Source organism: Lissotriton helveticus, chromosome 4_1 (assembly GCF_964261635.1).
Source record: "Lissotriton helveticus chromosome 4_1, aLisHel1.1, whole genome shotgun sequence".
NCBI lineage: Eukaryota > Metazoa > Chordata > Amphibia > Caudata > Salamandridae > Lissotriton > Lissotriton helveticus.
Genome location: NC_136063.1, coordinates 336,839,526 through 336,859,602, shown reverse-complemented (window position 1 = coordinate 336,859,602; position 20,077 = coordinate 336,839,526). Strand labels below are relative to the sequence as shown.

Below are 20,077 nucleotides of genomic sequence, written 5' to 3'. Positions count from 1 at the left end.
TTACTTGCGTCAGAACGCCCACCCTGCATATATTATACCTGGCACAGGCATAATGTAGCGCAGGGGTTTACAAAGTGACGGACCTACCTAGATGCGTCACTTTGTAAATAAGACGCAACATGGCGCATTTTTTACGCTGCTGGCGCGTCACAGAAAGTGACGCACTGTAGGTGCTAAAGTGACGCAAGGGCTCATAAATAAGCCCATATATATATATATATATTATAGCTTGATCTCAGTCATGATTAGACCTTCATCTTACTCTAGCAGTTGATTTTGTTCTACTGAGCTGTCAACTTTATCCTAAAATGTCAGGCAGCTAGATCCTCATCTCTGTTTTGTTTTCCTTGTTACATCGATTCCAGCTCCACGACAGCTTGTTGATTTATAACAGTTTTAATGTTGTATTGTACATGTATATTTTACATTTTGTATTGTATTGATTATGGACTTTAACTTCCTTTCCCACGTTATGGTTGATGTCCTCCAGGCTGCAAGGCTGCAAAAAGAAAGGCAACGTGGCATAGTTCAACATTACAAAACTTTATAAAAATCCATCTCAGCAATCCTGGCTTCCTGGTGAGAAGAGTATTGACTTATTACTGAATGATAACAATGTAATTGACTTACTACAGATGGATAGCAATGCTACCGAGTTACTGTGGACGGAGTGTAATGCAAAACATTTTGATCATACCTGTGTTGAGATAATGTAATCTTCCGATCAGCAACGTAAGACATATTCACTCTCCTAAAAAAAAATCTTTGTTTGATGTACGATATGTGAATGACATCTGCTTTTATGTTATACATGTGCTGAGATGGGGCATAAGGTGTGTATTCATACAAAAGCTCAAAAATGTTCACAATTAGCCACAAAACCTACAAACAACAAAGTTGATTCTTATACTTTTTTATCAACTCCGTGAAACAAATAGTTGTACTCATCTTCTACAAATGATAACTTTATTACATGGGAACAGGTGAGCTCAAAACATACTTAAAATGGCGTTTTATTAAAACATCTCAATAAACCATGTAGCGAACAGTGGACATATTTTTCTTTCTGCTGTTCGTTGACGAAAGGTACACTGGCAAACGTCTGCAATGAAACCAAGTGAAAAATGTAGCCCTGATTTAGTATTTTCTTACAGTTACAAAAATTAAAACTCATGGGTGCTAAAGGTCGTGTTGTCCTAGTTGCTCTGCACTTGCCATTCAACTTTGAGAGGCATGGGCCCTGCACTGTGAGAAAGGAACACACCGATACAAAACAAATCAAAGAAAGCAGCTGGCTAATATTTTAAAATAGAGTGCAATGTTACTACAGAATGCAATAAAATATCAGGGCGGCATAGTCAAACAGCACAACGTAAAATCATTTCTGAAATGTTTCCTCTGAAACATAGACAAAGCAATAAAAGGAAGATATATATGTATCACTGAAGCATAACAATGTGAGATAAGAGCTTAAAAATACAAAAGTACTTGGAATGAATAGTGCTACCCTTTCTCCTAAGTAGGCATAAAAATATGTTCATTTTCCTTCTTTGTTTTCCAAACCATTAGGTGAATGTAGTCAGTCATTTCCTGTTACTCTCTATAACTTTAATGCACACGAAAAAATATCTACTGCAATAGAAATAGTTGCTTCATTAACTTTTTTTGCTACATTTGCAAATGTAAACAGCGAGGCAGAGCCAGACATGACTCAAATGCATGATGGAATATCTTTGTTGCATACGTACACTGTAGAAAATAATTATTCAATATGTCAGGCACCATTATTTGAAATGTAATACATTAATATTTACTAGAAAAATAGTTTTTTTCTATTTGTTCTCCCAACGTCTTTAATGAAATAGGCTAATCTGACAGTGCCTCCAGTAGCTTGTAATGTCTTCTAGTTCCCGCTGCAAGGTTTGTCTTTTTTGGAAGAGAGGAGAAAATGCAACGTGGAAAAAGTTCTACTTCTGTTCTCTTAGAAAAGCACCGTTTACCAGATTTGCATGATGTAGCTGTGTAGTCCTATATCCCTGAGCAGATATGCCGAGGAGCTTTCCCTTCATTAATTGTACAAAGCTTACATTTTTAAATACAAAGAAGACATTTTCCTAAGAAGTAGGTTTCTAGGAATTTGGCTAGGATTACACGTGAAAGGAGTGCAAATGTCAATCGTCGGTCTACGGTAAAGAAGTATTTATAGATACAGCTTCTTAACATTTATTAAAAAAATATGTACTAGAAGATATATCAGGACTCATGATTTAAGAGTATTCTGCCAAAGGCACAAATGTTTATTTTGCAGTCTATATATTCATAAGAGGGAGTCAAGAAGATACTCTGGCACAATCCGAGGCCCTTACACATAAATCCCCTTGCTTGCCACTAGGTGGCCCACTTCTTCTGGCATTTAAACCGAGGAACCACCCACACTGTCCTAAACGAATGCAATTATTCTACCTTAATAGAAAACTTTTATGACTTGCATCATATTTTTAGTGCTACATCCTTCATGAGTTTCTAAATTGCTTTAAAATAAGCTACTTATTCAGCCATTTCAGAATCAACAAAATTGCATGATGGTAGGAGAGTTCATCCCATCATGCACTGCTTCCCTTTCCTTCATTAGGGAAGCCTGCACACAATAGGTGAAATTCTGTCACTGCCATCTGCGGTTTGTTAGTGCCAAATAGCAGTTGGCAATTATTACAACTTCAAGACTTTGAGGAAAGACTGGATTGGATAATGTTGACTGTACAGTCTGATGACCTAGTCATTTTAGAAATGCATCTGTTTGGTTGCATATTGTAAAACATTAATGATATGCTACATCACATGGTGATCATAGCAATATAAGCATTTAATTTCAATTGCCTATACCATTAAGGCAGCTGACACGGCAGGTTCTCTATAGAGAGAAAGGCTAAATAAAAGAAAAATAAATCTGAAAAAAAGAACCGAGTACAAGTCTAAAGATAAGCAACTTATAGTTTAATTTAGTATACCTTAGAATTATACCCGCTTTGCTCCTCTAATTAAATCTAAAATATTTTTTACAACCCAGAAACAAATGTCTTTCCACTGTAACTCATATATATCCTTAGGATATTCTCGCAATACTGTATGCCTTATTGGCAAAATATTATGCCTCTTTTAAGGGTGTTCTTTCATTGTTTCCAATGTTCCTAGCCCAGTAGTGTTGCATTGCCGTGCACAGCTGGAAGTGATAGAATTGCCTATTATAATTTCCGGTATACTTGCAAGTTTACAGTTGTGTGTCATCTAGTGTAAAAGAGTACTTCTCTAACTACAATGAAGCCAGTAACCATTGCCTTTTCATGAGAAAACAAGTTATATTACCAGAACCTCTCAAGGTGGCAGGTGGTTTATGGATGTTTGTAGCTTTTGAGAATAAGGGAGGGAAGCAGCAGCAAGGAGGGCCGGGGGGAGAGTAGGGGCGCGTCTTAGTGTCTCAGAATGCATGCCTTCTGAACACTTCCCAGAGAACGGCCTTTGTTGCACACTGCTCACTTTGTTAGCACTATGCACTGTGACTCACGGTATCCCACTTTCATTTTGATTTTACTGCTTGGTCTCCAACACTCTGAAGGGGGCCTTGAAGATACAACCCTGCTCAAAGATACAAACTGTAACAATCTGAAATATACCCACTCCGTCCCCAGCCAATCAGGTCTATAATATAATTTTAAAATTACATTAGGATACCTGACTTTCTTAATGCATGTTGGGCAGAGAGCACGTCCGATTTGATAGAGTTGTATATTTTTCAATCCTTCGCTTTTGAAACATTCTTCATTAAAAGAGCGAGAAGGAACAAACATCACAAAATGGCTGAGCCGCGTTCTGCAAACTGCTCTGCAGGCCTTTATAAGACATTTCAAGCTACTGTGCTTCCATCATGAACATCTATTTCTATTTAATTGTGCTAAGTGCTAAAATATTACTCTTGCGTTTTTCCATCTTTGTCAGCTTGTGCAATGTTCCTATGTAGACCTCTCTGGATGTGAGTTGTGAAGTCGTATTTGTCCGTGCAAAGATGCTGGCATATGCTGCACTGGAAAGGTCCACTGTCACCATGGCAACTCATATGCAAAGCATACATCACTTCATCCAGAAAGACAATGCCACAGTGCACACATTTTGTTGACAGTTCATCTTGAGTACTTTTATCAACTTTCTCCTCTTTAACTACATTCAGTAAACTGTCTTCCTTTGTATTTGGCGGAGCCTTTGACTTTTCCTTGGAGGCCCCGTTTGCAGTTGGCCCAGGTCTGGAATGCTTTATCGCCAAATCTAGAGGAATGTCATTGTCTGTGGTGACAGATGGATAATGAGGAGGCATATTGAAGGTGGGATAAGGCACATAGTTTTGGCAGGGATTTGGTAGGCCTGGCACATGACTCAAGTAGTGTGGATTGCCAGGAACTGACAGCTTATATTTGCTCCAGAACCTAAGCCAGTCCGCTTCGCTCTGGAACTCATTGTGTACAAATGGAAGTCCGAAAAGTGGGTACTGGTACTTTTCGATAGGGCTTCCTGGCGGCGAATAGTTAGAGTGCTTTGAAGGTCGCATGTATTTTTCTATTGGACTGCCCCTCTCTGAGCTTCCTTTGCCATCCGATACAGATGAACTATTTCCTGGGTCAGCATTATTTTCCTGAGGACTTTTTATCTGAATGTGCAAAGGCTGCTGCATCCTTTTGTGAATATCCAGAGTCTGGTTAACCAGAACTGATTGCGGTGCAGAATGGCTTTTAGTCAAAGACACCTGGGCCTCGTATTTACTCAGGCCAGGCTGCTGGATTTCTCGCTGATGATGCTCAGGAGGAGGCTCCTCTGATCTCCTATCTAATGGACTGCCATTCACTTGCTCTTCACCGCTCCCCCTGTGCTGCTTGCTTAGGTGCTCCGCGTGTAGGGTCTCCGGATTAAGGCGTTTCCTTGTTCTTCTCCTGATGATCTGCTCACCATTGTTCTGTTTAATGATATTCAAAGGCCTTGGTGTCTAAATGCAAGAGATGAATACCAAAATTAATGAACAGTCAAAAGAAGCCTGGAATACACAAACGAAGGACATATTCATTTCATGCATGTGTAAGAGCTACTTATGATAATCATCAGATACATGAAGAACATATTGCTAATTGCACAGATTCATAATGCGGGAACCTTTAAAATTCATCTAAGTATTAAGAAAAATAATAATAGACAGTACATTTTCGTGGGATGTTAATTGGTGGAGTGAGTTTTGATGAAACTAGATTTTTTTTCATAAAAGACTAAGGGATGTGCAAGACAACGCGGAGAGCATCTAGTGGGAAACACGCTGTGCATGTACACAATAAGCATTGATCTCCAGTGAAGACAATGGAAGGCTAAAAATATGGATCTCATAAAGGATCTGTGAATTGGGATCAGGCACGAGAATGAACACGCTTTTCTTCTTTTAATTTACTATGATAATTTTTTATATTTTTGTGACAATTATAATATTAGTGTCTCCATTAAAAGAGAAATTGAGAAACATAATGTCCAGAATGTTTAATCTAAAATGTAACAAAGGTTTACATTGTATATCATATGATCAAAATAAACAATAATTGCCAACCTCAATATCACATATTTCCTGAATTATCTTTTGGACATAAAATGAAGCCATTTGAAAACTTGTTACTGTAGTTTAAGGGGCAAGCAACATTAAGGACATGAATACAATTCTAATCAAGAAAAATAAAGGAATATTAATTAAGTATGGAAGCAAAGTTGGACATATCGATAAGGGTTGGCAACAGTCACCCCATGAAGTAATGAAGACTAACAACATTTTACACATACACATAGCTTACAGTGCAATCATACAACTGTAGTAGTAATACAGTGATATGATAGTGGTGCGATAGAAAAAAAAGTTATTTTATCGCTGATATCATTTCCCCTGCTCGACAAATCTGCATGAACTTTTCAGAAAAAGTCCATGTCTGAGTACGTTTAGTCCTGGAAATTTTGGAGCAATTTGGTCAACTTCTCATAAGAATATTTTACCCACTGATGTAAAAATTATTGAACTGAAAAGCATCAGATTTTGCAGAGATTAAGTGCTTATAACACAGGGGTGCATTTCCTAGCTTTGCAATTAATCTGCTCAGGTGATTTTGTGAACTGGTTCCTACATTAGATTTTGAATGTGAGCTTATTTATTTAAAAGAGTTTTATATAGCGCTGGCTAGACCCGAAGGTATCAGAGCACTTTACATTACGTTCCACAATGTTACACAAAATGATAACAATTACACATTACGTCAAAGAAATAGCAATATAATGGGAGAGGAGAGAAACAAGAGACATAAATAGTGGAGAGGGGAAGGAGGAGGTGTGAAGAGGGAGGATGAGGGAAGAGACGACAGAAAGACGAAAGGAAGTCTGTCTAAAGACTGACTGGGTAGGTGACGTCTGAGGAGGGAATCCACGGCCCGTCTCCCCTTTAGCTAAACAAGGTAGCTCCATTGGGCATCAGTCAAAATAGCTAGGTCTAAATTGACGAGGGAAAGTTCGCATATGGACAGGGTGAGGAAAAAGGGCTAGGACAGGTGAGGGCAAAGGTCAGAAGCTGGAAAGAGGAGAAGAGTAGAGAGGAGACGGGTAGGGAAAGGGGGTAGGGGGAGGAAGGAAATAAGGTCAGGAGAGACGCAGGAGAGTTTGCCCAAAGACCGGCTGGGTAGGTGATGGTCAAGTAGGGAATCCAGAGCCCATCTCCCCTATAGATCGTGAGGTAGCTCCACTGAGCATCAGTCAAAATGGTTAGGTCTCAGCTGTCATGGGAAAGTTCTCAGAGTAAAGGTCCTGGTGGGTGAGCGAGAACAGGGTTGGGTGAAGGCTGGTCAAGGTCTGGACGATGATCTATTATTTTTGCCCAGGAGAGGAAAGGGCATCACAGAGGGTCTCACTGAAGCGGCCTACTTGTCAGGCCAGGAGGACGAGTCCTTGATAGTTCGGATTAGTCGGCCCCCATGAATCTCTATAGCCCAGAAGGAAAGTGGGAGGGCGGCTATCTTGAGATCAGGATTAAACGCTGGGTCAGAGGTTTTTTAGCAGGTCGTAGTTTTTAAGATGGGGCAAGTGAGGGGGGTGTCTGTGGTCTGGGAAGAGGCCCGCTACATTTGGATGAACTTGATATCTGAATCATAAAAATATCTTATCATTTTTGTTGTGTCAGCAATTTTCCACTTTGTGAACACAAGCAGGTTTGCGGGGCCCAATTTCTTTTATTTATTTATAGTTTTGTAAGGCACACAGATACCCTAAAGGGTTACTTGGCGATAAGCATGATTAAACAGAAGAACTATCTACTTAGAATAGCCATGGGGTCTGGGCGTTTCTACCCTGACCACTTTTCTTGATTTTTTTAAATTGTTGACCTTTTTTTCTTGTGACTCGGTTTAACCGAGTCACAAGATAGCTGCCAACACTTACTGGTTTGAGGTTTTGGCAGCCAATTAGATCGCAGGCTCGAGATCGGAAGGGTTTGCAGCTCCTCCGCGGCCAAATGTGTATATCTGAGAAATCTTTAAATTTCTCAGGAACTACTTAATGTATTTACACCATTTATTTAATGTAATTCTGTTCAGCAGTCTGGGTTGGAGCCATGTCTAAATTTTCCTATGGAAATTAACATGGAAAAAAGGCGTTTTGAGCCCCCCCTTTCCTCTGCCCCAGCTTGACGAATCACCCCGAAACTTTCAACCCTGCAGCTGACCTGACAGCCACATTCGTTTTAAAGATTCGTCGACGCTAAAGATATTGGCATATCAAAAAATGCTTTCCCTATGGAAACTAGGTCCTAACTATCACTACCTACTGGTGACTGTCAGTAGGTATATATATAATATATATATATATATATATATATATATATATATATATATATATATATATATATATATATATATCTTACAGCTCCCCTGACACAAAGCCAGAAAACCAGCACTCCCAGTAAATTAAATCACTTCGGTTTATTGCACACAAACAGAAAAACGCGTTTCGGCTCTTGCCTTCGTCAGTTTCAAACTGGCGGCGGCGAGGCGGATGTAAATAGTGGCAAAAATAGAAAACATAGAAATGGGACCAAGGTCCAAAATCATGAGCGCCATCTTGAAACGGTAAATTAAGTCCAAATAATCATATCAATACAAATCAAATAGCGATCTGTGACACTGTCTTGATATTATAGTTCGTATTCAGTTGTAATGCCCTGAATGGGCATTCATGACATTTCAAATCAGAATTAATTAATTCAACAGTAAATCATGACAGTTATCTACAGATTTCATTAAATTCGTCAAATGTTGGAAGTATCTACACCACTCCTTATTTACAAGTTTATAGAGCCTTGGATAGGCTAGTATTCCTATACTAGGAGATCTTCCAGTAATGATCTTCCAACATATTAAAGTACTGATACATGAGGGTATGTCCCTAGCAGGCTCAGGTTTCTCAGCGGCTAAACTTCTTGAATTGTTCCTAATTGCTACAGGTGTGACAGTAGTTCTTCTCCCGAATTCATCCCTCCCGGGGATTTTGTCTGGAGTTCGATAATATATCTAGACTCCAGACGTCTCAATTGACGTTTATAGTCGCCCCCTCTCAAATCCTGTGTGATGCAGTCTAAATTGAAAAAACTAAGGAGATTTCTATCACTCTTATGATGAATCGCGAAGTGACGAGCCATAGGATAACTATCATCCTTGTTCATGATGGCACGTTGATGCTCCAGTATCCTCAGTTTGACTGCTTTTGTTGTGCTCCCTACATAGCGATGTCCACAAGGACATTGCAAACAGTAGACGACAAATGGTGTGGAACATGTTATAAATTTCGGAATTCTGATTTTAGTCTCTTTATGGGGAACTTTATAAGATAGCACTCTTTTGCTTGAGCTGCAGGCCTTGCATTTCCCACAGGGGAATGATCCATGCATGGTCTGTAGTTCTCCCTTGGACTTTATCTTTGGCAGGTGACTTCGTACTAATTTGTCTTTTAAAGACTTTGTTTTCCTGAAGTTTATCATAGGATGGTCAGATAAATCCTTGCCAATGACTGTGTCCGATTTCAGAATTTTCCCGTTCCTAAGCATAATAGCTCTAATTTTATTCGCTGCCACCGAATAGTTGGTAATTAGTCGTATTATACCATTGCCACCTGTATTCTTGTTCTTCTTTTCTTTCAGGAGAGTTTCCCTATCTGTTTTGGTAACCCTTCCTTTCGCTTTTGTGAGAACTTTTTGGGAGTATCCTCGTGATGTAAAGCGTCTGATGCTACTCTCAGATGCTACTTCAATGTCTCTATCTAGAGAGCTGTTACGTTTTATCCTTAACAGCTCACCATAGGGGATACTGCTGATAAGGGATTTAGGGTGGTTACTACGTCCATGGAGGACCGAATTTCCTGCTGTTTCCTTCCTGTAAAGAGCAGTTTGGATCATGCCCGACTCTACGAAGACCCTTAAGTCAAGGAAGCTGACCTCCTGTTTGCTTATGTTGTGGGTAAATTTAAGATTCAATTCATTTTTGTTGAGGTCCATTATATACTCCTCAGCCGAGGATTTAGATCCCCTCCAAATAAGGAAGAGATCGTCTATGTACCTCCTCCAACAAATCAAATTTTCTACCCACACTGCCTTTTCATCGGCCCAGGCCACCTGCTTCTCCCACCAGCCCACGAATAAATTCGCGTAGCTTGGGGCGAAGCAGGTGCCCATCGCCGTCCCCCTTGTCTGTCTATACCTCTGACCCTGGAAAACAAAAATGTTATTGTTCAAACAAAATGATATGAAATCCAAAATCATCTTGCTGTGTTCCAGGTATTTTGCAGGGCGTAAGTCCAAAAATGTTTTTACTGCTTTTATCCCTTCAGAGTGTCCAATGCTGGTATATAGGCTGGAGATGTCCATTGTTATCATAAGCATGTCATCTTCCCACTCTATATCTTGAATTTGTCGCAAGAAGTCCTTGGTGTCTCTCGTATATGAACTCAATTGCGTGACCCATGGTGCTAGAAATAGATCAATAAATTTCGACATCTTCTCTGTGAGTCCTCCTATGGAGGAAACAATGGGTCTCCCAGGTGGTCTAAGGGGGTCTTTATGAACTTTAGGCAGATGGTAAAAGCTCGGTAGTCTAGGTTGTTTGTTTTGCAAATAGAGGTGTTCTTCTTTTGAAAAGGATCCCTTTGCCATACCAGTAATCAATTAATAGATGGTATTCACGGATACTGGTAAGGTATTCTTGTTCTGTGGTGGGTGAATAGTTAGTACAGTCTTGTAGCTGGTTTAAAGCTTCTTTGCAGTAATTTTGGCGGCTTTGAATAACAACGTTTCCGCCCTTATCTGAAGGCTTGATGATAATTGAATCATCTTTCTCCAAGCTCAAAATGGCATCTCTTTCATTAGATGACAAATTCCATTTTACAGAGTGTTTATTGCTTTCCTCTTCTTTAGATAATCTCTGCAATTCTCGATTTACAGTGTCTGAGAAGATGTCTATGGCATCCACAGGGGTTTGTGGTAGAAAGCGTGAAGGCGGTTTCAGATTACTGTTTTCTCCAATCTGAACAATGCCAATATTCATGCCTCTATCGACTGTTGTCGTTCTGGGAGGAGGGATGGGATCATTTTCTTCCAATAGTTCTTCCAGTACCGCCATGTTCTCCAAGTCCCTAATATTGATGTCAAAGGGATCACATGGGTCGGTTCGTCCTTCTAGCCCCGTTCTTTGTTCTCTCTCCTTAAGGGCTTTTTGTTTGAAGAATTTCCACAGTTTTATTTTGCGGACAAATAGAAATAGATCAATACGCGTCTGCGTATACTCGTAGCAGCTGGTCGGACAGAATGTCAATCCTAATTTCAGCACCCTTTCTTCATTCTGTGTGAGAGGTCTTGACGAGAGATTAATTATATTTAAATCTTCTGTCACTTCTTCTTGTTTCTGGGTTGCCGATTCCTCAGTTGTCGAGTTGTTTTTTCTATGTTTCCTCCCTCCTCTTCTCGTGATGCGCCTCTTTTTGCAGTTTGTGACTTTTCCGGGGGTCGCTTCTTCCCATCCCTCAGCCAATCCTGGCGTATGAGATCGAACTCCTCGTGAAAAGAAGGCTGGCATCTTGCTTTTTCCTTCGGCCGTGTGCTGCTTGTACTCTCTTCCTCTGACTGCTCCGCACTCGTTACCTCTGATTCTGAGGTTTCTATTTGTGTGGGCTGTTTCTCCTTGTATTTAAGGTTTTTTGCCCTCAAGTCGCGGCGTGGAGCATCGTACTTCCGGGCGAAGGTCAATATCCTTCCAAGCTCGTAGTCCCGAGCGTCACATTCGAATTTTTGTTGTTTCCTCTGATGAATTCTTTTCTCATATACTGTAAGTCTTGCTTTCATAGATTCTTTCTCCTTGTCGAGTTGTTCTTGATCCACCAACTCAAGAATTTCTAACTCTAGATTTTCGATGTCCTTCAGCGCTTTCTCGCGGTCCTTCCATGCAAATTTTATCAATAGTCTTAACATACCTGCGCACGAATGTGCCGTATATTCCGCCCATTCAGTGAGTAAATCCGGATCCGGATTCTCATATGCGGGGACTGTATATATTCGGAGGCTGCGGGGAACGCGATTTACATCTACATAATGCTGTAAGCTAGTGGCTTCCCACCACTTCCTGGTTTCGCGTTCGTAGAGCCGTTCGAGCTGCTGATATTTGCTCTTCAAGTTAGTGTGCGCTGTATCTGGTTCCTGAGTCCCGCCCTGTGTTGTAGTTCCAGGACGTCCCTTAAAAATGCCGATTGCCACCTCACGGCGCGCTGAGTCACTAAACATTTATTTAAATGTTAGGATAATTGTTGGAAATCGGGTGTGCCTTTTACTTCACTCGTGCCGTTATATATCAAGGATGTCGGGTATCTCCTACCTTCATCTGCCCTTCATCGTATTCGGAGCTCCACCTTCGAGCACGTACTCCTCGGGACAGGGAAGGTTTTCACCGACTCCTCGTGGCGGTGCGGTTTCAGGTTTCAAATTTTCACAGCTCCAGGTCGCCCATGAGAATCCGCACTCAAGCCGAGTGGGTGCCAGTAAAGGCGGCGGCGTGCCGCTTTACGTATTACAGCTCCCCTGACACAAAGCCAGAAAACCAGCACTCCCAGTAAATTAAACCACTTCGGTTTATTGCACACAAACAGAAAAACGCGTTTTCGGCTCTTGCCTTCGTCAGTTTCAAACTATGGAAATTAACATGGAAAAAAGGCGTTTTGAGCCCCCCCTTTCCTCTGCCCCAGCTTGACGAATCACCCCGAAACTTTCAACCCTGCAGCTGACCTGACAGCCACATTCGTTTTAAAGATTCGTCGACGCTAAAGATATTGGCATATCAAAAAATGCTTTTCCTATGGAAACTAGGTCCTAACTATCACTACCTACTGGTGACTGTCAGTAGGTATATATATATATATATATATATATATATATATATATATATATATATATATATATATGTGTGTGCACATATGAAATTTGCTATGACCAAAAACAATTCCTTTATTCCTTTTAGGCCTGTTAATTAACTAATTAACTGTCATGAACGTGTTCCTTGTTTTGGTTTCAGATGTTACAAACAACATCAACACACTAGAGTTGCTTTAACACATTTCATCTTTTTCAGGTGCTATACTACCATTAAAAAACAGGAAGGCTGTCGAAATCAAACGGTTGCACAGCAAAAAAGAACCAAGGGATATTTTCCTCCTGACATGTCTGCAACCACCCATTAAAATCAGTCCTATATTTGCAATGTCTGCAGTTCTATCTTCTTTGTTTCATTCAAACTGTCCTTAATCATGTGTTGCACTGACAAAGACCTATCACACTCTAACAAGGGAAAGTACTAGCTACTCCGCCTACTCTCAGTACACCTGCCTTCTTGTCTTCGACCAATTATCTTGACACATGCTGTAGTGGTTATGAATGGACAATTTCTTTGAAGTGCACAAACTATGAAAATGAACTTGACAGATACGATCCACTAGTTTGAAACTTCCAGGCACTGAGAGCTCCCACCCACCCCCGAATGGTGAAAGTGAAATGGCTGGTCCATAGGGGAACATGTATTCTTCTCCTGTTATTTAGTAGTAAAAAGTTAGATGATGTTTTCACTTTCTACCAGCAAAGTAAAAGACATTTAGTGCTGTAGTCCTCAAGGTTTGGTTTTTGTTATTTTATAAACAATTGATCAGTACTACAAGAATTCAAGTAGTGTTGCTGAAATTCCTATACAGTGTATGTTCAATTGACTATAATTAGAAATCATATTGTTTGCTACTCTTTTGATAACACTAAATGATAACATCTTTATTCTGTACCCTGATAATGATTTTCAATTTTTCCAAAACTCTGCAATCTCTTTTTACCTAAGTAAAGTGTGTACCAAGTACTGTGATGACATTGTCATTCCTTTCTTAAGATAATTGTCTGCACTTGATGCCAAACATCATCTGACTTTGCCTGTTGTGTTTCTACAAAGGTTAGTTACCATAAGCATATATCTGTTCACCCTTTGCAGATAACTGTGATAGTGTGTGTATAGGTTCGGCATTATGTGACAATGTTTATTTTATAGCTGATAACTGATTTTATTTACTTTTTTCTTCATTTGTACCATTATAGTGTCACCTTTTGGCAATTTGGGAGTGTTACTTTTGCACAACACCAATTGCCAAAGAATTGCTTGTCGTAAATCAAATGGATATAGAGACCTCAGAAAAAGAGTAGAAACCCACCAGTGTAGAACAAATTAAACAAGTAAATACTCCACATTTTAACGTTTTTTATTGGAATAATTGAAAATAGTACAGTAACATGTATTATGCATTCTACTGATGTCCCACAGACATCACAAAAGCTATAGGAGCAGAGTGCACTATTTCCCAGAATGCTGCAGGGGTGTAGGTTTAATTAGAAGTATACAGAGGCCTTCTGCACCCCATTTATGTCTGTATTTTACTACCCAACCAATATTCCAGGTTTCCATTTTCCTTGCTTGCACTAAATTCACTGACATTCTTGCTGCACCTATAGTATGCTTCTTGCCCCAAGGAGGAAGAACCCCAATATCCTTAATGATCTGGCTACTGATTTGGCTTAGGTTATCCCTTTATGGTTCTTAACAATTACCTGGTTTTGGTTTTCACATTCAAATATGTGATATCCTACAATAAGCTGACAAATAATGCATCCATCACCTAAAGAAAGTCTCACCTGCACACTGCAGTGACTTAAGAAAAGATGACATAGTGTTGACAGGAGGGCTACACATTACAGAAATGGAGACAATTGCTAGGTCGATAATATCTTTCTTTTCTTCAAGGGATTCACATTCTGTATCTGATTAGACGGTAGAAAATTTGAACAAATTAAGCTAGCAAGAGGAAAGAGGACTGGTCTTTTGGACAAGCACTCTTCACTGTTTGTGATTTGATGACACAAGCAGGCCCATTGCAGATCATAGCTATTTAAAATACTTTTTCAGATAATGTTTAAAAACGCATAGACCAGAGAAAGGCAGGCTAACAAAATGCTGAACGAAACATTGTTTGAAGAAATGTTGTTCCCCTTTCATATTTAGCTGTGGGCTTTAGCAATAAGTAAGAACCATGTGAAAAACCCTGCTCTACTTCACAATCTATTAAAAATACAGACAAAATAAACATTAAATCCAGTATAATTCGTTCCCTTTCACAACAGCCAGTAGAAAGCTGCATTGTGTGAAATAGATTTTCTCGCTGAATTTGGTAAATACACTCAATTGAGTGATATCACAGAGTCCACTACAGAAGAGTAGTGTGGTTTTTAATAAACGACTCGCCTTTGGAGAGTGAAAGTTCAGATTTCAATTACGCCTCCTGCACCTTATTAGGCATTCTCCCCAAGATGTACAGTGTTCCAGGGAGACCAGCTGGCTAAATCCGCGAGGGCGTGCAGAAAGTAATCTTAACCCTGGGCGGCAGGGCCCTGGGGGAAACATTGCTGAATAAATCAAACTTTATAGACATTTGACCAACGAAGGGGCTGAGCTGCCAATGTTGCCTGATTCAGGAAGCACCTGGCATGTTCATTGGAGCCACCTGAATCTCCCTTGCTCCCTGCCTATGCAGGACCCATGCAGGGAAAAACCAGAGAAGTGAAAGAAAGAGACAAAAACAACCCAAAACCAGCTACTCTGTCTACAAGTCGGGGTGTGCCTTGTTGGCTGGAGCTAGTGTGGCTGCATCGAATTGGGCTCATGACCATGCCCTTAGCTTGAGCGTGCAGGTGTCCTACTGAGGAGTAGGGGCACACACAGGGCCAAGACACGTGCCAGTGAGTGCTTGGTTGTATAAAACAAAGAAAGGAAAAAGAGAAATATTTACAGGCACTGATGGTTTAGTCCAAAATACATAGGCCTCGGCTACATAGACCCTTCACAGTGCACGGTCACTCACCTGCCTTTTTTCTGTGGTGCTCATGAAGGAGGAGGGGCACCACTACAGTAATACTAAGCTCTGGGGGCAGCTTATAGAGCAGTAGGCCCCCACAGTAGCCCCACTTCACTATTTGTTTGATTTTGGGGTCTCTAGTTGACAGAGGTAGGTACCTTTGTCAAAATAGGGACCCTTGCGTCTAGTCAGGTTAAGGGGAGTACACTGCTAAAATAACCCCTGCTCACCCCCTTGGTAGCTTGGCACGAGCAGGCAGGCTAATCTCAGAGGCAGTGTGTAAAGCATTTGTGAACACATACATTAATACAGTAACAACACTACAGATGGACACCATACAAGTTGTAGTATAAAAATAAGTATTTTTATATAGACTTAACACAAGAACACAAACAACAAAAATCCACAATACTGTACTTCAAAAATGTTAGAAATAGCTTAGTTCTCTTTAGATGTAAAATGCGACACTTTAAGTTCAATGTACCTTTGGATGCGTAACGCTACACAACTGGATTCCGGGTTGGTGGCAGCATCCCGGCGCCATTTGAAAGAGAGACAGCACACAGGGCATATCTTGAGAACTTTGCTCGTTATTTTAAACCTTGCTTTTAACTACTGATCCATGCTTATTTGCACTAATGTTATGCCTCACTGAGTAACTGTGACTAAAACGGTTTTCATTTTCTCAGATTCTCTTTCAGGCTGAAGGTGTTTGTTAATTACATCGTTTAAGGCATGCCGCGCAGCTGATTACTAGCGCCACCTTTTACTCACCTTCAGATAGCGGCCCCTCTGCCCCGGTCCACCGCGGCTCCCCTGCCGATTGTGTGGAGGGCGGCTCATCTACCGCGGCTCCTGGTGCCGGTCTGGTGGTGAGAGCGGGCGCCATATTGGGAGGAGTCCGAGAGCACTGGGACCTGAGGCAGCGGTCCAGTTGCTCAAGGCTCCTTCCCATAAAACGTAATGTGCTGGAGGGAGCGCAGCGGGCGCGACGGAGGCGCGCCGGAGTCGCGCTAGAGTCAAGCTCGTCTGCGCTCGTCCGCGAGCGTCCGGGGCTCGGGGCGAAGGATAGTGCCTGCTCCTACACATACACATCCGCTGATTTACTAGCGCTGAGACCAACCATTACGATGTGTCCACCCGTCCCTCACAACACGGCCAAACGAATTACTCATTTGGGTATAAGCACTCCCGCTACTTTTACTGCTGACCTTGTCCCTAAGTACGCGATGCTTACTACCACACCCAGCACTATCTGCTCGTTTAGGTGTATATATTTAAACACCCGCTCTATGACTAAACATCAGGCGGACATCTTTCTGTTATTAATGGACATACAACCGGATATGTTGCTATTGACTGAGACTTGGCTCACCCCAGACTCCCTACCGGACATTCTAGCTGCCCTACCAGCAGACTATTACATACTGTCAGCAATACGCCCGGGAGGGAAAACTGGGGGAGGAGTGGCCATTATTGTTCATAAGAAACATCAACTCAGACAACTGTCATCCCTGCCTTTACCCAATACAGAAAATATTGTCGCCAAATTAGACACCCCTAATGGATCACTTGCACTGGTGCTACTATATCGCCCACCCCAAACCATGGCTACATTTCCATCTACCTTAGCACAGCTACTGGCCCCGCTGGTCATTAACCATCCTAAACTACTTTTGGTCGGGGACCTAAATTATTGGTTTGACAATCTATCGCAAGACCCCCAGGCTGCAGAGATGAAAGACCTTTTTGATGACCTCAATATGATACAACATATTCGCACTGAGACTCATCAGAAAGGTCATAGTCTCGACCAAATCTGGTCCTTGAACCTATCCTTATCCTCGATTGACATAAAACCGTGCTGTTGGTCTGATCACTACAGTATAAGCTTCTCATTTCAGTTAGATAAGACCAATCAATTCAAGCTACAAACCAGCAAGACCATCAGGAAATGGACTTCCATGGATATGCCAGCATTTTTAAATTTTTTACATACTTCCCTTCCCCCTGAGACTACTAATGTGGAGCAGGCCGATTATCGGCTTAAAGAATGGCTTACTTCAGCGATTGACATCTTTGCTCCTCCTATGCGTCTTTGTAGCTCTAGGAGCTCGGACGCACACAAATGGTTCACACCTGAGCTTAAAAAATTAAAACTGGAAGTGAGGCAACAGGAAAGGTTATGGCGCTCCCAGTACTGTCCTCTAGCCAGGGCTACTTACTGCCTAGCCAGGAAGGCATATCAAAAAATTCTACATAACCACAAGACCGCCTACTTTTCATCTAAAATCTTAAACGCCACCAACAAGTCGAAAGAAATCTTCAGGATAGTGAATGATTTATGTAATGATGACAGAACTACTCCCCCCGTAGTTCCCACTCAAGCATTATGTAATTCCCTGAATAACTTCTTTAGCGAAAAGAGATTTATTGATTAAACAGAACATCTCCACACTTCCAGCTTGTGCCCCGGTGGAAGACATTTCTTTTAATTCTTCAACCCTACACTCCTTTCCCCCTATTGATCTGCAAGTTTTTTTAGAACTTTTATCTAGAGTCAAATCAGGCTCCCCTATGGATGTCTGTCCCCCTCAAATCATGAGGGAAATTGGCCGGGCCATTCCTAATAGCATGATACCTTTGCTTAACAACTCTCTCTCTCTTGGGATAGTGCCCAGCAGCTTCAAGCAGGCCTTATTGATACCTCTCACTAAGAAACCTGGTATCGATCCGCTGGACTTCACGAATTACCGGCCAATATCCCTGCTGCCCTTCCTATCCAAAATGTTGGAGGCTCATGTTACAAACTGCCTCTCAAGCTTTGTGGAGGAATCGGGCTATCTTCAACCTAACCAAGCAGGATTTCGGCCTGGTCACTCGACTGAAGCAGTAATACTGGCTGTCCAGAACACCTTGAGGTCCAACGCTGACAAAAATCTTCACCAAGCCCTGGTGCTCCTTGACCTGTCTGCGGCCTTCGACACGGTTGACTATTCCATTCTGGTCAACCGTGTCGAACAGGCAGGTCTCAGAGACTCTGCCTTGGCCTGGCTAAAATCGTTCATATCCGAACGCACCCAAGCTGTCTGCCTAGGCTCTTTTTTTGCTGCTAAAACCAATTCCTTTTGTGGGGTCCCCCAAGGCTCTTCGTTGTCCCCCTTATTGTTTAATTTGTATATGCGGCCCCTTCTTTTTGTTTTGAGGAAACATCAAGTCACTGTATATAATTATGCAGATGACTTGCAGCTAGTCTTTGTACTCAACTCTTTAAATGTTGTGGAGGAGTTTCAGGCTACCATGACCCTTATCCAGAGTTGGATGTCCTTAAATCATCTCAAGTTAAACCCGGGGAAAACTGAGTTGATTTTGCCCGGTAAGAGCGAAATCCGCTGGAGTCCTAGTTTTTGGCCTGCTGATATGGGTCTTCCCCCAAAGAAATCCCAATCAGTAAAAAGCCTGGGGGTTACCATCAATGAGGACCTTACTTTAAAATCCCAGATTGGAACTGTGGTTTCTTCTGGATTTTTCCAACTGAGAAAGATTAGGAAAATCGCACATTTCCTCACCCACACTGCTCTAATTCAGGTAGTCATGGCCCTAGTACTGTCCCATATCGACTTCTCAAACAGTCTCTATCTTGGCCTACCTGTAGGCCAACTTAGAAGACTGCAGTACCTGCAGAATCAGGCCGCCAGACTGATCTGCAATGTACCTAAATGGGAATCGATCAAATTAGGCTTAGAGACCTTGCATTGGTTGCCTGTGGCTCAAAGAGCCGAATTTAAAGCAGGGTGCCTTATTTTCAAGGCACTGCAAGGCAAGGGCCCCCTATTTATCAGGCAGTTGATTGGAAGGTATGTTCCCCCACGTAGCCTAAGATCAGCACATAAAGGTCTACTTGAGGTGCCACGCTTTAAGAAAAAACGACAGGGAGGCAGTAGTTTTCACTTTTTAGCAGCCACTTTGTGGAACTCCCTGCCGCTAGCTCTCAGACAGAGCAAGGACCTTTTGGACTTTCGAAAGGCATTTAAGACTCACCTCTTCAAACAGGCTTACCTGAAATAGAGACTTCTGTTGATTTACCCCCTCTTATGTTGTTTTTTTAATCTCTTTCCAGCGCCAAGAAGCCCTTGGGCGTATGCGCGCTTTATAAATTTTAAATAACATAACATAACATAACAACTAAAGTGTTGCAGGGAAGGTGATGCGTCGGTTCCTTACATGCAAGAACGGTGATGCGTCGGGTCCCTACTGCTGCGTAGGGGATGCGTCAGTTCTTCTCTGCGTGGGGAGGTGATGAGTCGGTTTCTTACTGCGCTTCCGTGGCGATGCCACCAGCAGCGCCGTGATGCAATGAAGATCCGGTGCAATGAAACAAAATGGCGTCTTCTTCTTCATGCGACAACGATGCGTGCACGCCCGACGGCTGTGCGGCGACTCAACGATTCTTCTGAGCTGCGACAGGCCCTGCAACACGCTTCTCCAGTGATACGACAGCGTCTGCTGCGACAGCGACACTCTGCTCCGGTGATGCCAGGCGCTTTGGGTG

General features: G+C 41.8%; 1 protein-coding gene across 4 annotated transcripts in view; it reads right to left on the bottom strand.

Annotated features, from left to right (window-relative positions):
- Positions 1-897: 897 nt before the first annotated feature.
- Positions 898-20,077, bottom strand: part of TRPS1 (transcriptional repressor GATA binding 1) — a 553,271-nt gene continuing 534,091 nt past the window's right edge. For all 4 annotated transcript variants that reach the window (XM_078686866.1, XM_078686864.1, XM_078686867.1 and 1 more), the window contains one exon: positions 898-5,029. In XM_078686866.1, coding sequence (XP_078542992.1) covers positions 3,965-5,029 — 1,065 coding nt within the window. In that variant the 3' untranslated portion in view covers positions 898-3,964. The remainder of the gene's footprint in view (positions 5,030-20,077) is intronic.